Genomic DNA, 13,291 nt, shown 5'->3' on the forward strand with positions numbered 1-13,291 from the left:
GCACTAAGCTGTGTGGTTAGTTTCTGTGCAGGCCACATACAGTCCCCTTCTAACTAGTAACGTGTGAATGGCTGCACAAAAGAATTTAAGTCCTTCACACTTAAGTGGTTTGGCTCGTACTACAAAGAAATGTATTTGCTACACTGTTTATGAGTTTAGTAGATTATCTGAATTCCATCCTGTCCTCTTCCACAGAAATGGATTTCCAAATGACTTCATTTGATGTTTATCAAAAGATACTGATTCTGTGCACGACCCAGCTCACTTATTTTTTTTCTGCCTGCTCCTCACTTCTGATAAGGAAGCCTTTGTACCACCTTAGCATCAGGAAACTTGTGTTTCACTAATTTGCATGGCATCTTGTTTATTATGAGGATGTATTTTTGAAAAATTGCAAGAAAATAACAATGAGGTGATTTCTGAAATTCCCTTCCTAAACCTTTCTGCCTCTTCACCTCTCTCTTCCTGTAAAACACTTCCTAACACCTTTTCTTTCAATTAATATTTTGGTTTCATGTTCCAGTATCCCTTTACATGGCTTGGTGGCTGCTCCTGTGAAGAACTTTGGAATATCTTATTACATTCAAAATCCTAAGGGTGGTGGCATGTGATAATGGCACTGGCAGAGGTCTGGCCTTTTGCTCTGGGAACTTGGTCAGGGAATTTGAATTCAATAAATAAAATCAGAAATTGAAAGCTCGTCTCCTTGGTCATGACCATGATAATATCACTGTTGTAAAGTAAATGTCCTTTCGGAAGAAAATCTACCATTCTTGCTTTGTCTGCTTTACACGTGACTCCACACTCGCATCATTATGACTGCTCCCTGAAACAGCTTGGCAAGCCAGTCAGTTTAAAATAGACAACAAATGCTGGTTTTGCCGGAAAACCCTCACATCCCTCAAAAGAATGCAATACATTTATTTTAACAGTTCAGTTTATTAAATTAACTCAACTCTGTTTATGATCAGATAAGAGCAAAATAACCAATGGATGGTGGAGATCCGAAATAAAAACAGAAAATGCTTGTGAACCATCTTTGTCGAAAGAGGCAATTAACATTGAGTCTGACATGACCCTTCTTCTGAATTTCTGTTCTGAAAAAGTCCTATCAGATTCTTCTCACTGCAGACCCTGCCAGACCTGCTCAGTTTCTTCAGCATTTTCTTATCCATTTCACCGTGTTTGACTATTTTAACATATCCCTTTTTTTTGTAATGTCAGTAATATTACAAATAAAAATGTTAATATAAGATACACATTGTTGATGAAATTTAATGCTTTCGAGTGATCAGGTAACTGCTGTGAGATGGACACAGATTTGTCGATACATTTTGGATTCAGTTGAGGCATTAGTAAGCAGTAACAAAGTTAAATTTAAGATTGCGTTGGCAGTTACAAGGGTTATATGGCCAGTGATTTATGGCAGGGTGACCAATGTGCCTTGTTGTTTAGGCAGAAAGGGTAGAAAAAGTGATTAAATGAAATGCTGTCATTCAGTGGTAAATATCTTCATAAGATACTTTGGCCAAGTGACTGAGAAGAGAAAAGTTCATTTCCATTTTGATGGGAATAGGGTGGGAACCATGAGAATTAATTATGAGGCTAACTTTTTTTACTTTGAGATTAAACTATCTTTATTTCCCTCTTTCTGCAGGTATCGCTTCTCTTTTCTTTATGGGTAGAAACTGTAAGGCCGTATCTAGAGATTGTGGATGAGTGGATAGTACACGGAAATTTGTCTGACCCTGCTAAAGAATTCATTATCCAAAGGTAGTATACTGTCAAAAATATGAATTGCTTTTGATTACTTGGCTATCCTTTAGACATTGTGACATTTTGTTAGTCAAGATGAATGGTTTAGCTTTGTTGACTGATAATTATGCAATCTAGTTGTGCTGCTAAATTATGCAGGCATTTTGATTAGTACCTGGTCAGTGCTGAGCTAGCTAATCTTGGTATCCATATTTGACCTTGTATAAGGGAAGAAAAAAGTCTGTTTTTAAAACAAAATGTTGTGGAGCAGAGCTGTAGTGGTAAGACAATGTATCTTAATAGGAGTAGATATTGGAATTGTTACATTGTCTCTGCTTTAGAACACAAAAGTCTTTCAGAATTTTGAATAGCTTACAGAACTCCTGCTTCTAAAATAAACTGGCAGGAATCTTTGCATCTTGGTAGTGACTCCAGCAGGGAGTCTTTAATAGGCTGATTTTAAGTTGGAGTTGGGGCAACTTACATTTTTCAAATAGTTGTTTCTTTTGATGCCTTGGTGAGTAGTTGAGCCAGCTGATCAAGCAGTTCTTCTCATGAACATATGAAATAGGAGCAGAAGTAGACTATTTGGCCCCTCAAGCCTGCTCCATCATTCAAGAAGATCATGGTAGCGCTGGTTTTGTTTCCAATTCTTAATTTCCATTTATCCCAATTAACTTTGATTTCCTTGCTGAACAAGAATCTATCCACCTCTGCGTTAAAAATATTCAATGATATAACCTTCTGAGGCAGAGTGTGCATGATTGTCTGAGAGAAATGAATTTGGGCAACCCTTAATTTTACAACAGTTACCTCGAGTTCTGTACTCACCAACAAGAGAGACCATCATTTATATGTTCATCTTGTCAAGACCATTTAGAATCTTGTTCATTTCAATCAAATCAGTCCTCACTGTTCTAAGATCCAGTCACAGCCTGTCCAGTACCCACCTTTGATTGCTACAGTGACACTGAAGAGGATTTGGGTTGGTGGAAGATATTTTTCCAGAATTGACACCTCTAATTATTTTCCATTACATTGTCTCGTCTGCCACACCCCTTTCTGAAAATGCAATTTATAAGGTGTGAATAGGTATTCAATAACTCCCGCAACTGAATTGTTGTCAAATCATTCATTGACAGGCTGATTGTGATTGAGACTTGAGTAATATCTATTTGGCTAAGATGTTAGAAGGTGAATTTAGAATCCTAGACTGTCTATTCTCAAACTACAATATTCAGGATTCATGGTCTCACAATGTATCTAGATGATTTAAATTTAAACAGTGTTGAAGTTTGTTGGTGATAGGTAAAGTAAAGTTGGTGATAGGTAAAAGTAAAATTTGGCAGACATTGAAGATTGTAAAAAGGAAAGACTGGATAGTAGACTGACTGTTATTTGGAAAGAAAAATGAGGAATTGAAATACATGGACTGGAAAGAAGTTGAAGGGTGATAGTGAATAACAGCATTGAGACTGTCAAATATCTGGTATCAGCCTGATGAATTTCTATGGACTGCCACCAATGCTAGAATATCTTTCTTTGGATAAGGGACACAAAACTGTTCACAGTATTTTAGATGTGGTCGGACTCATGCCTGTGTAGTCTTAGCAAAATATCCCTGCTTTTAGACTCCATTCCCTTTGAAATAATGACCAACATTCTGTTTCCCTTCCCTATTAACCACTGAAGTTGGGTGCTAAGATTTTTTGATCCATTGACGAGAACTCCAAAATATCTGTTCTGTAGCTTTCTGCAGTTCTTCTTCCATTTCAATAATATGAAGCATTAGATTAGTTTTAGGTGAGCCAGATTTACTGGATTGAACGACCTCATTGTTTTCTGTGATTTTTGTTGTTCTAAATTAAGTTTAAAATCATCTAAGGCATTGACAATGCATTTTCAATTTGTGGCGTTGGACCAGTATTGTAGATTCTTGCTAGGAAATAACACATGATAAATAGTGCTACAGCTAACCGCAGAATGTTGGACGTATGCTCATTGAAAGATGATGGCATTATTATAAAGGATAAATAGATGGGGCAGGATTTTTGCCTCTTATTATTTGACAGATAAGCAACAGGATTCAAATAATATTGCAGGTGATCTTAAGTACTTGTGTGAACTATATTATTAAAAAGAGCCAATGCAGCACTGTAGCTATGCCTTTAAAATGCTAAGTCTATGATTTTCTACTTTATTTACATTATTGTTTTACATGCTAGGAACAAGGATGTCCCAGTGAATCACAGGGATTTCTGGCATTCTACATGTACATTATACAGCATATCTGAAAAAACTGGAATTGATGAAAATGTAGGTGATGGTGCAGGCAGCAGTTGTGGCATGGATCAGGAAAATTCCAGTAAGCAGCACACAATGGTCTCCTTTCTGAAGCCAGTGCTAAAGCAAATTATTATGGCTGGCAAATCAATGCAGCTGCTTCAGAATTTGGAAAGTAAAGACAACCCAGGCCACCCAATGCAAAATGCCCATCGAGGTAAGGAAAGTAACTGCATTGATATAATAGTGATCATCTGAATAAACTTTTTCGCCCAGGTTTCATCTTAGTCATTTCAGAGTTGCAATTTACCATTTGGAGAACTTATGAAATTCACCTTTTTAAACAATGCTAAATATTACATTAACCAATATTGCAATGTTGCCTTTTTTAAAAAAAAGAGTATGTTGCACAATCATTGCTGCCTCACAGCACCAGGGCCCTAGGATCAATTCCAATCTTGGGCGACTGTCTGTGTGGAGTTTGCACATTCTCCCAGTGTCTGCTTGGATTTCTGGGTGCTCCGGTTTCCTTCCACTGTCCAAAGATGTGAGGTTAGGTGTTTTGGCCATGCTAAGTTGCCTATAGAGTTCAGGGATGTGTAGGTTAAGTGCATTAGTTATGGGAAATGTAGAGTAGTAGGATAGGGAATGGGTCTGGATGCATGCTCTTCAGAGGTTTGGTGTGACTTGTTGGGTCGAATGGCCTGTTTTCACACTGTGGGGATCCCATGATACTTCAATTGAAATCATACTCTAGCTGCTGCATATATTTTCCGATGTGAATCATCTGCATTCTGATGTAATCTCTCAGGCAGCAATTGATCAATGTCTCTGTTTAAACTCTGTTTAATAAACAAAGTCAATCTTGTGCATGACATAAAAATGTGAGATTTAAAATTGGGCTTGAGGTCAAGGAAACTAAGTGTAATTAACTTTTAAGTTTTTAATTAGCTGTAATGCACCAACTTCTTCTGAAAATCACTTCCATAGATTGTTTCAAAATGTTCCACAGCCAGTGAGGTAGTTTTGAAGTGCAGTCAGTTTTGTCAGAGATGGTTGTTAACATTGAATCATGCCTGATGTATAAAATTATCAGATAACCTCAACCTCGTCTTGAGGTATTTGATGCTGTTTCTGCTTTTAAAAGTGATGTGGTTCCTGCACGGAGCATCAGGGGAATTTAAATTACTGTACTGTCCTGTCATTAATAATTTGTCACTTTAGTAAGTGAAGTTATTCTTCTCTTTCCAAATTAGATTAATAATAATCCTGTTCCCGATTATAAAGTATTGTGTATTCCTAAGCATTCATTTATTCTCCTGGTGCCCATGCATAACACTTTTAAAAATTGTAGCTTATTCTTGAACATACCTTCGCATCTCTACAATGTTTTTTTCATCCCTACTTAGCTACTTCCCTCACGACAAATAACACTTACTAATGATTGTGCAGCAAGCGGTTGTTGCTGTGAATAATGCAAAGAGGTATCTAAATTTGTGCAGTGTTTTTTGCTCTGTCTGCTGCAGCATAGGGCAGTACTAATTAGAATGCTAGCCATCAGCAATTTTTTTTCTTATTCTCTAAGCATGCATCAGCTCAATCCATTGTCACCTAAGTACAGTATGCAATAAAAAAATGCCTGTTGTACAAGAAAAAAATTCAAAGTTGAGATTAGCCTTATACTCTGGTGATCACACATATATAATTGCTGGGTCTGCACTATTGTCGCAAAATAATATTTGTCTTTGATTTGGGATGCTTTGAGTTCAAATCCCACTCCAAACTGCTGTGGCCAGAGGACACAGGGATTGCATCGAGCAGTGTGCTTCTGTCTGATGGGAGCAGAGTGCTCCACCATTTGTAGCCTGACAGAACATGAGATCAGATCCATAATTAATCTAATATCTATCATTAATATCCACAATTTATTTGATGTGTGGCTGATTTGCAATGCCAGTTTTCCATCCAGAGGGCAAGTTGGTAATCTGCTTCTGCGTTTAAAAACTGTTTGTAAGTTATTATGTTGTGATTTTTATTTTTCTGGCTGCTTCAATTAAAAACCCTACTGTGAAAACATGACTAGTACATCTCATGATTCCCCTGTTCATAGTTTGATATATTCACTAAGCATTATAAACCTGAAACTGAGGTCTGAGTATAAATTCTGCCAGTCTCAAAGACTGAAGTAAGATTTCATACAACAAGGGTTCATCCCTACTTGAAAGCAAGTACAAATGGGGTTTGTGTTTAATTTATTTATGATGGACTGTTAAGGCTTAGGCAGTTGGGATCCATTCATGCGAGTCATCAAAGGCAGAAGAACCAATAAAAGCTAGAATAAAAAGTCAAGAAAGTAACAAGAGTTCCTCCCTGCCTGCTCCCCACCAAGTTCATTGCTGAACTGATGGATTAGGCAATTCACTCAGAGTCTTCTACAAGCTTTGAAGTTTAGGGATGAAACTAAAAAACTAGATGACTTCTATGTATTTGTTCCCATTTTGTCTCCATGCCACAAACCTTTGTGAGGAAAAAAATAGGTGTTCATTCTGTATCTCGCTCGCTGTCTAGCTCGTGTGCTCTCTCTCTCACGCTCTCGTTCGCACTCTCTCTTGTGCTTGTTCTTGCTCTTGGGCGCGCCCTCTCTCGTTCAGGCACTCTATCTTGCTCTCGCGCGCTCTGTCCCTCTCAGGCTCTTGCGCGCTCTCTCCCTCTCAGGCTCGCGCTCTCTCTTGTGCTGTCTCTCACATTTGCTCTCGCTTGCACTCGGGTGCTCTCTCTGTCTCTCTTTCTCTCTCATGCATGCGCTCTCTCATGCTCTCGTTCGCACACGAGCTCTTTCTCACGCTTGCACTCTCTCGCGCTTATCTCGCTCTTGCGTACTCTATCACTCTCGGGCGCTCTCTCTCTCGCTCTTGTGCACTCTTTCATGCTCTCTCTCGGGCTTGCGCTGTCTCTCGTGCTGTCCTTTGCATTTTTCTTGCTTGCATCCTCATGCTTGCTCGCTGGCACTCTCTCTCTTTCTGTCTCATGCATGCGCTCCCTCCCTCGTCCGCTGTCTCTCAGACTCGTTTGCACTTGCGCTCTCTCTCTCACGCTCGCACTCTCTTTCGCACTTGCGTGTGCTCTCACTCTCGGGCGCTCCCTCTCGCTCTTGGGTGCTCTCTCTCTCACTCTTGTGTGCTCTCTTGCTCTCTCTCTCTCTCTCTCTCTCTCTCGGGCTTGCACTCTTACTCATGCTGGATTAGTGGTGCTGGAAGAGCACAGCAGTTCAGGCAGCATCCAACGAGCAGCAAAATCGACGTTTTGGGCAAAAGCCCTTCCTGATGAAGGGCTTTTGCCCGAAACGTCGATTTCGCTGCTCGTTGGATGCTGCCTGAACTGCTGTGCTCTTCCAGCACCACTAATCCAGTACTTGGTTTTTAGCATCTGCAGTCATTGTTTTTACCTCTTACTCGTGCTGTCCATCGTGCTTTTTCTTGCTCGCGTCCTCATGCTCACTCTCTCTCTGTCTTGCTCCCAGGCGCTCCCTTGCTCGTTCTCAGGTGCTCTCACTCTCGCTTGCTCTCTCTCGTTCACTCACGCTTTCTCTCTCACCCCCTTGCTCTCACATGCTTTCGTTCTTGCTCACTCTTTCTTTCTCTCGCTCTGTCACTCACTTTCTCTCTCTCACATGTGCTTGCTTTCTCACGTACACTCTCTCTCTCTCTCTCTTCCCCTCTCTCCGACTCCCTCTCCGCTGGTCTTCCCCACCTCCCCCCCCCACCCCGCCACCGACCCAATTCCCTATCTTTCTTGGAAAGTATTGAAACTGCAGACCTTTTCAGATATGTGCTTGCACTATTTTTCTAAATGACTTCCAAATTCATCCTGAGTTGCTGGGTCCACTGCTTTTCCTCATTTATATAAACAATTTGGATGTGAAATTAAGAATTGTTAGTAAGTTTGCAGATGACACCAAAATTGGAGGTGTAGTGGACAGTGAAGAAGGTTACCTCAGAGTATAATGGGACCTTGGATCAGATGGGCCAATGGGCTGAGAAGTGGCAGATGGGAGTTTAATTTAGATAAATGTGAGGTGTTGCATTTTGGAAAGGCAAATCCAAGCAGAACTTGTACACTTAATGGTAAAGTCCTAGGGAGTGTTGCTGAACAGAGACCTTGGAATGCAGGTTCATAGCTCCTTGAAAGTGGAGTCGCAGGTAGATAGGATAGTGAAGAAGGCATTTGGTATGCTTTCCTTTACTGGTCAGAGTATTGAGTACAGGAGTTGCGAGATCATGTTGTTAATGTACAGGACATTGGTTAGGCTACTGTTAGAATATTGCGTGCAATTCCAGTCTCCTTCCTATCGGAAGGATGTTGTGAAACTTGAAAGGGCTCAGAAAAGATATACAAGGATGTTGCCAGGGTTGGAGGATTTGAGCTATAGGGAGCAGATGAAAAGGCTGGGGCTGTTTTCCCTGGAGCATCCGAGGCTGAGGGGTGACCTTTTATAGAGGTTTTATAAAATCATGAGGGGCACGGTTAGGATAAATAGGCAAAGTCTTTTCCCTGGGGTCGGGGAGTCCAGAACTAGAGGGCATAGGTTTAGAGTGAGAGGGGAAAGATATAAAAGTGACCTAAGGGGCAACTTTTTCACACAGAGAGTGGTGTATGTATGGAATGAGCTATCAGAGGAAGTGGTGGAGGCTGGTTCAATTACAACATTTAAAAGGCATCTGGATGGGTATATGAATAGGAAGGGTTTAGAGGGATATGTGCCAAGTGCTGACAAATGGGACTAACTTAGGTTAGGACATCTGGTGAGTTGGATTGAAGGGTCTGTTTCCATGCTGTATGTCTCTGTGACTATGCATTATTGGTTAACATTAACTTGTTGGGGCAGCTAGGGGTTAAAAATAAAAAAAATCAGGAAATGCTCAACTTGTCCACTTTTTAATGGAGGTTTGGTGACTAACCTGCTTTCACGGTCTGTCATTAGAATATTTTTAAAAATACAACAGAAGTTTTATTTCTATGGATTATAGTCTGGAATTCCCAACCCTTGGGAATCCTGGACAGTGAAAGGATCCGAGAAGGACCGGTGAGGCAAGTGATTTTATTGCATTGTTTGTGCACAGATTAACCAGCAGTTCTTTCTCTGGCCCACCAAGTTTATCTTTTCAATCACACCACAATTGAACTCTCACACGAGGCCAATTCTTCATTCATGTTTGATTCCACACTCTCCTGCTGCAAAGTCAGAGAGAAAGTACTCCCCTAAATATCTGCCACTCCTAACAATGTGACGTTCCCATTACCCATGAAATATTCCTTACAACCCTTGTTGTGATTTCTGACTTGTTGAAAATCCCCTGCTGGCTGTTTCTAATCTAGCTGTCAGGTACCCATGAAACTACCTAACAGGAAATGTGCTGAAAAAGATTTAAAACTGGCTCTGCTATTCAATTCTCTAAGATTTGCAAGAAGTCCATTCTTTTACATTTTCTAATCATCTTCTGTGCTCCCTGTATCATTAAGATGTAGATCTATTGCACTGAAGTTCTGAATATTTTTCTTCATAAAGGCTATTCATTTGACATTGTGTTTTCATTCTTGATTTGACTACAGATGCAGAAAGGAAGAGCTTATATGCACTTTTCCTGGAGTCACTTCAGTCCCGTCTTCGGTACAGAGAGGAGACTGAGACCTGTGAACACACTGTTCCAGAGCAACAAGCTACTAAAGAAAGCCTGATAAAAGTGCAGTCTATAGTGGCTCGGCACCTTGAACTCGAAGATATTCACGATCCTTTATTAGCTATAAATTTTGCAAGGTGACATTTCTGACACAAAAATAGTTCACTTTTTAAAAATATCACTAAATTCTATTATAGATTTCTGACTACTGACTAATCAAATATTTTTTGGATCTTTGTTTCAATGAAATGTTATGCTTATAGTGTTTGTGGATGCTGGTACTCCGGCATGAGACACATTGTGTTTAGGCATTCATTGTGAGCATCAACTATTCCTAAATCAGTTGTAGCATAATTGAAACAAGTAAAAAATCTGCCACTGTGTCTCAGCAGTGCTCCAAACACCGTCATCTATTCCGTCACTATAATGTTTAAGAATTTTATTGTTGAGAGTTCATCCTTATTAGTAAGTAAGACATAAATAGTCATGTAGCTTGGAAACATACCTTCAGTCCAACCTTTCCACGCCAATCAATTATCCCAGTCTGACCTAATCCCATGTGTCAGCATTTGACCTATATCCCTGTAAACCCTTCCTATTCATGTAGCCATCCAGAACCCTTTTAAATGTAATTGTACTGACCTCTACCAATTCCTCTGGCAGCTTGTTCCATACGTGCACTACCCTCTGTGAAAAAGTGATGCCTTGGATCCTTTTTAAATTTTTCCCTTTCATCTTAAACCCATGATCTCTAGTTTTGGACTTCCCCACCCTTGGAAAAATGTCTTGTCTATTACCCTATCCATGCTGTCATGGTTTTATAAACCTCTATAAGGTCACCTGTCAGCCTGCGATGCTCCAGAGGCCAAAAAAAAAGCATATCCAGCCTCGCCCTCCAGCTCAAACTCTCCAGTCCTGGCAACATCCGTATAAATCTTTTCTGCACCCTTTCAAGTTTAACAACATCCTTCTGAGAGAAGGGTGACCAGATTAGTCCGCAGTATTCTAAAAGTGGCTTCACCAATGTCCTGCAACATGACGTCACAGTTCCTATACTTAATGTTCTGACCAATGAAGGCAAGTGTGCAAGATGCCTCCTTCATTACCCTGTCTTCCTGAGACTCCACTTTCAAGGGACAACGCACCTGCACCACGAGGTGTCTTTGTTTGCCAACACTCCCCAGGCCCCTACCAATAATTGTATAAATCCTGACCTGGTTTGCTTTACCAAAATGCAACACTTCATATTTATCTAAATTAAACTTCATCTGCCACTCCTTGGCCCATTTGATCAAGGTCCTGTTGTACTCTGAGCTATTTAATGCATCAGCCATACAAAGGCCAGGTTCTGAACTATCCTTGGAGAACGACGTACGATTGTGGACCCCACGTCTTAAGGATATATTAACCTTGAAGGGACAGCAGAATGGATTATCATAAGAGAGATGGACTCCAAGGGTTAAATTGCAAGGAGTGAATACACAAGCAGGATTTTAGCCCTTGGAACCTTCCACCACCGCCCACTGTCACCTACTGTCAAGCCAATTTTGTTTCCAGTTGGCAAACTCTCCCTGAATCCCACTTGATCGAACTTTACTAACTAATCTATGCAGAAGGCTTTACTGAAGTCCATGTAAATAACGTCAACCACTCTGCCCTCATCAATTGTTATTTTCTTAAAATACTCAATTGATTCCCTTTGCACAAAGTCATGCTGACTATCCTTAATCAGTCCTTGGCTCTCCAAATACATGTAAATCCTACCTTTAGAATCACCTCCAACAGTTTACCCACCACCAATGTCAGACTCACTGGTTTATAGGTCCCAGGCTCTTCCTTATAGCTTTTCTTAATTAAAGGCACAACATTAGCCACCTCCAGTGCTCCAGTACCTCACCTGTGGTTATAGATGATCCAAATATCTCTGCAAGGAGCCCCGAATTTCTTCCCTAACTTGCCACAGCATCGTGGGATACACTTGATCAGATCCCAGAGATTTGTCCACCTTTAGGTTTTCTACGACCTCCAACACTTACTCTTCTGTATTGTGAATTGTTTTCAAAACATCAGTATTTATTTCCCTGAGTTCTCTAGTCTCCATTTCTTTCTCCACAGTAAAAACTGACAACATATTCATTTAGTGGCTTTCCATTTCTCCTGCAAAGCATGGTAGAAGTTTAGGACTCTCTACCACAGACGGCAACCAATCCTAAATCATTGTTAATTATAAAACTAATATTAATAGATTTTTGTTAGCCAAAGGGTTAAAGAGATACAAAGCAAAGGTGTGAATGTAGGGGACTGGTAGCTTGGTACTAATGGAAGTGAACTAATAATCCGTGGACCTAGACTAGTGCTGCAGAGGCACAAGTTCAAATCCCACCAAGGAAGTCAAAGGAATTTGAATTCACTGATGCCTTTGGATAAAGAAATGTGTCATCCTTGTGACTGCAGATGCACGGCAAAGTAGCTAGTTCTTAAATGCTCTTGCAAGCCACATAATTTGTAGATAGCCCTTCACCTGTTCAAGGACAGTTAACAAAGGGAAATTAATATTGGTCTTGATGGCGATGTTCATGGTCCAATAAAATATTTGATTAAAAATATAATTTAAAATCAGTTATTATCCCATTAAATGGTGGAATAAGCTCAAGATGCTAAATTATCTACTGTTCCTATCTTCCTGTAACTGAATTGTAGTATCATAGCAATTTTACCGTTCAGTTTGCAGCACTTTTACACTGTTTGTGCAACGATGCATGCATGTTATTTATGCCAGGACAAGACGTACGTAGTACCTGCCAAGATGCTGAGCTGACATGCAACTTAGCAGCTGCATTGTTCTACAGCCTTATTTTTATAAAGCTTCTTTTACAACCAGTGGGCAGTGAAGATGTTTAACCTATTTGTCTGGGTTTGATTTCAGTCTGTGGCCTCGAAGTGATAAGCAAATAGTACCCCCTATTCTGCAATAGATTTTAATGGTGAAAATTTAAAGTGAGGGACTATTGGCAATAAGACCAGTTCAGTTTGTATTTTGACTGGTATCGTCAACCTATAATTAGGGTGAGCTTCAAAGCCATTAAAAAAGGTACTAACTCACTAAAACTCTTTAAAACACGAGTTCATGGATTCAACTAAATTATGTATAAGTGTTAATTCATAGCGATAATGTTGATATAAAATGGGTATGAGTTACAATGTTGGTATCCATACCTCATTCTTGAACCAGTAGTTAGTGAGATTAAATTGAGAGAGTTTCTTTCAAATCTTTATTGAATTGATGATATCATTTTCCATTCATATTGCACAAGCTCTTTTGTTCACACTGCTATTACAGGAAGTAACACCAGCAATGTGAGTGAGTGTTTTTGCAAAACAAAATGCGAAGGTATATTTGAGAGGAAACGATTGCCAGACTTGGTCTCCTATCTTTTGAAAAAAGAAAGCTTAGAGGCAACCTGATAGAAGTATTCAGAATTTTGAAATTTTTGAAAGAGTGGAGGCAGATAGTGTTTCCTCTTATTAGGATAACCATAACAAAAGTTTATCAAAATAAGTTAATGACCAAAAAG

General features: G+C 39.9%; 1 protein-coding gene across 5 annotated transcripts in view; it reads left to right on the forward strand.

The window, feature by feature from the left end:
• The window catches only part of tubgcp5 (tubulin gamma complex component 5), a 74,225-nt gene that overhangs the window by 44,865 nt on the left and 16,069 nt on the right, over positions 1 to 13,291 (forward strand). For all 5 annotated transcript variants that reach the window (XM_072576962.1, XM_072576963.1, XM_072576965.1 and 2 more), the window contains exons 12-14: positions 1,658 to 1,773; positions 3,981 to 4,255; positions 9,649 to 9,853. In XM_072576962.1, the coding sequence (XP_072433063.1) occupies positions 1,658 to 1,773; positions 3,981 to 4,255; positions 9,649 to 9,853 (596 nt within the window). The remainder of the gene's footprint in view (positions 1 to 1,657; positions 1,774 to 3,980; positions 4,256 to 9,648; positions 9,854 to 13,291) is intronic.

This window comes from Chiloscyllium punctatum, chromosome 9 (genome assembly GCF_047496795.1).
Source record: "Chiloscyllium punctatum isolate Juve2018m chromosome 9, sChiPun1.3, whole genome shotgun sequence".
NCBI classification, from domain to species: Eukaryota; Metazoa; Chordata; class Chondrichthyes; order Orectolobiformes; family Hemiscylliidae; genus Chiloscyllium; species Chiloscyllium punctatum.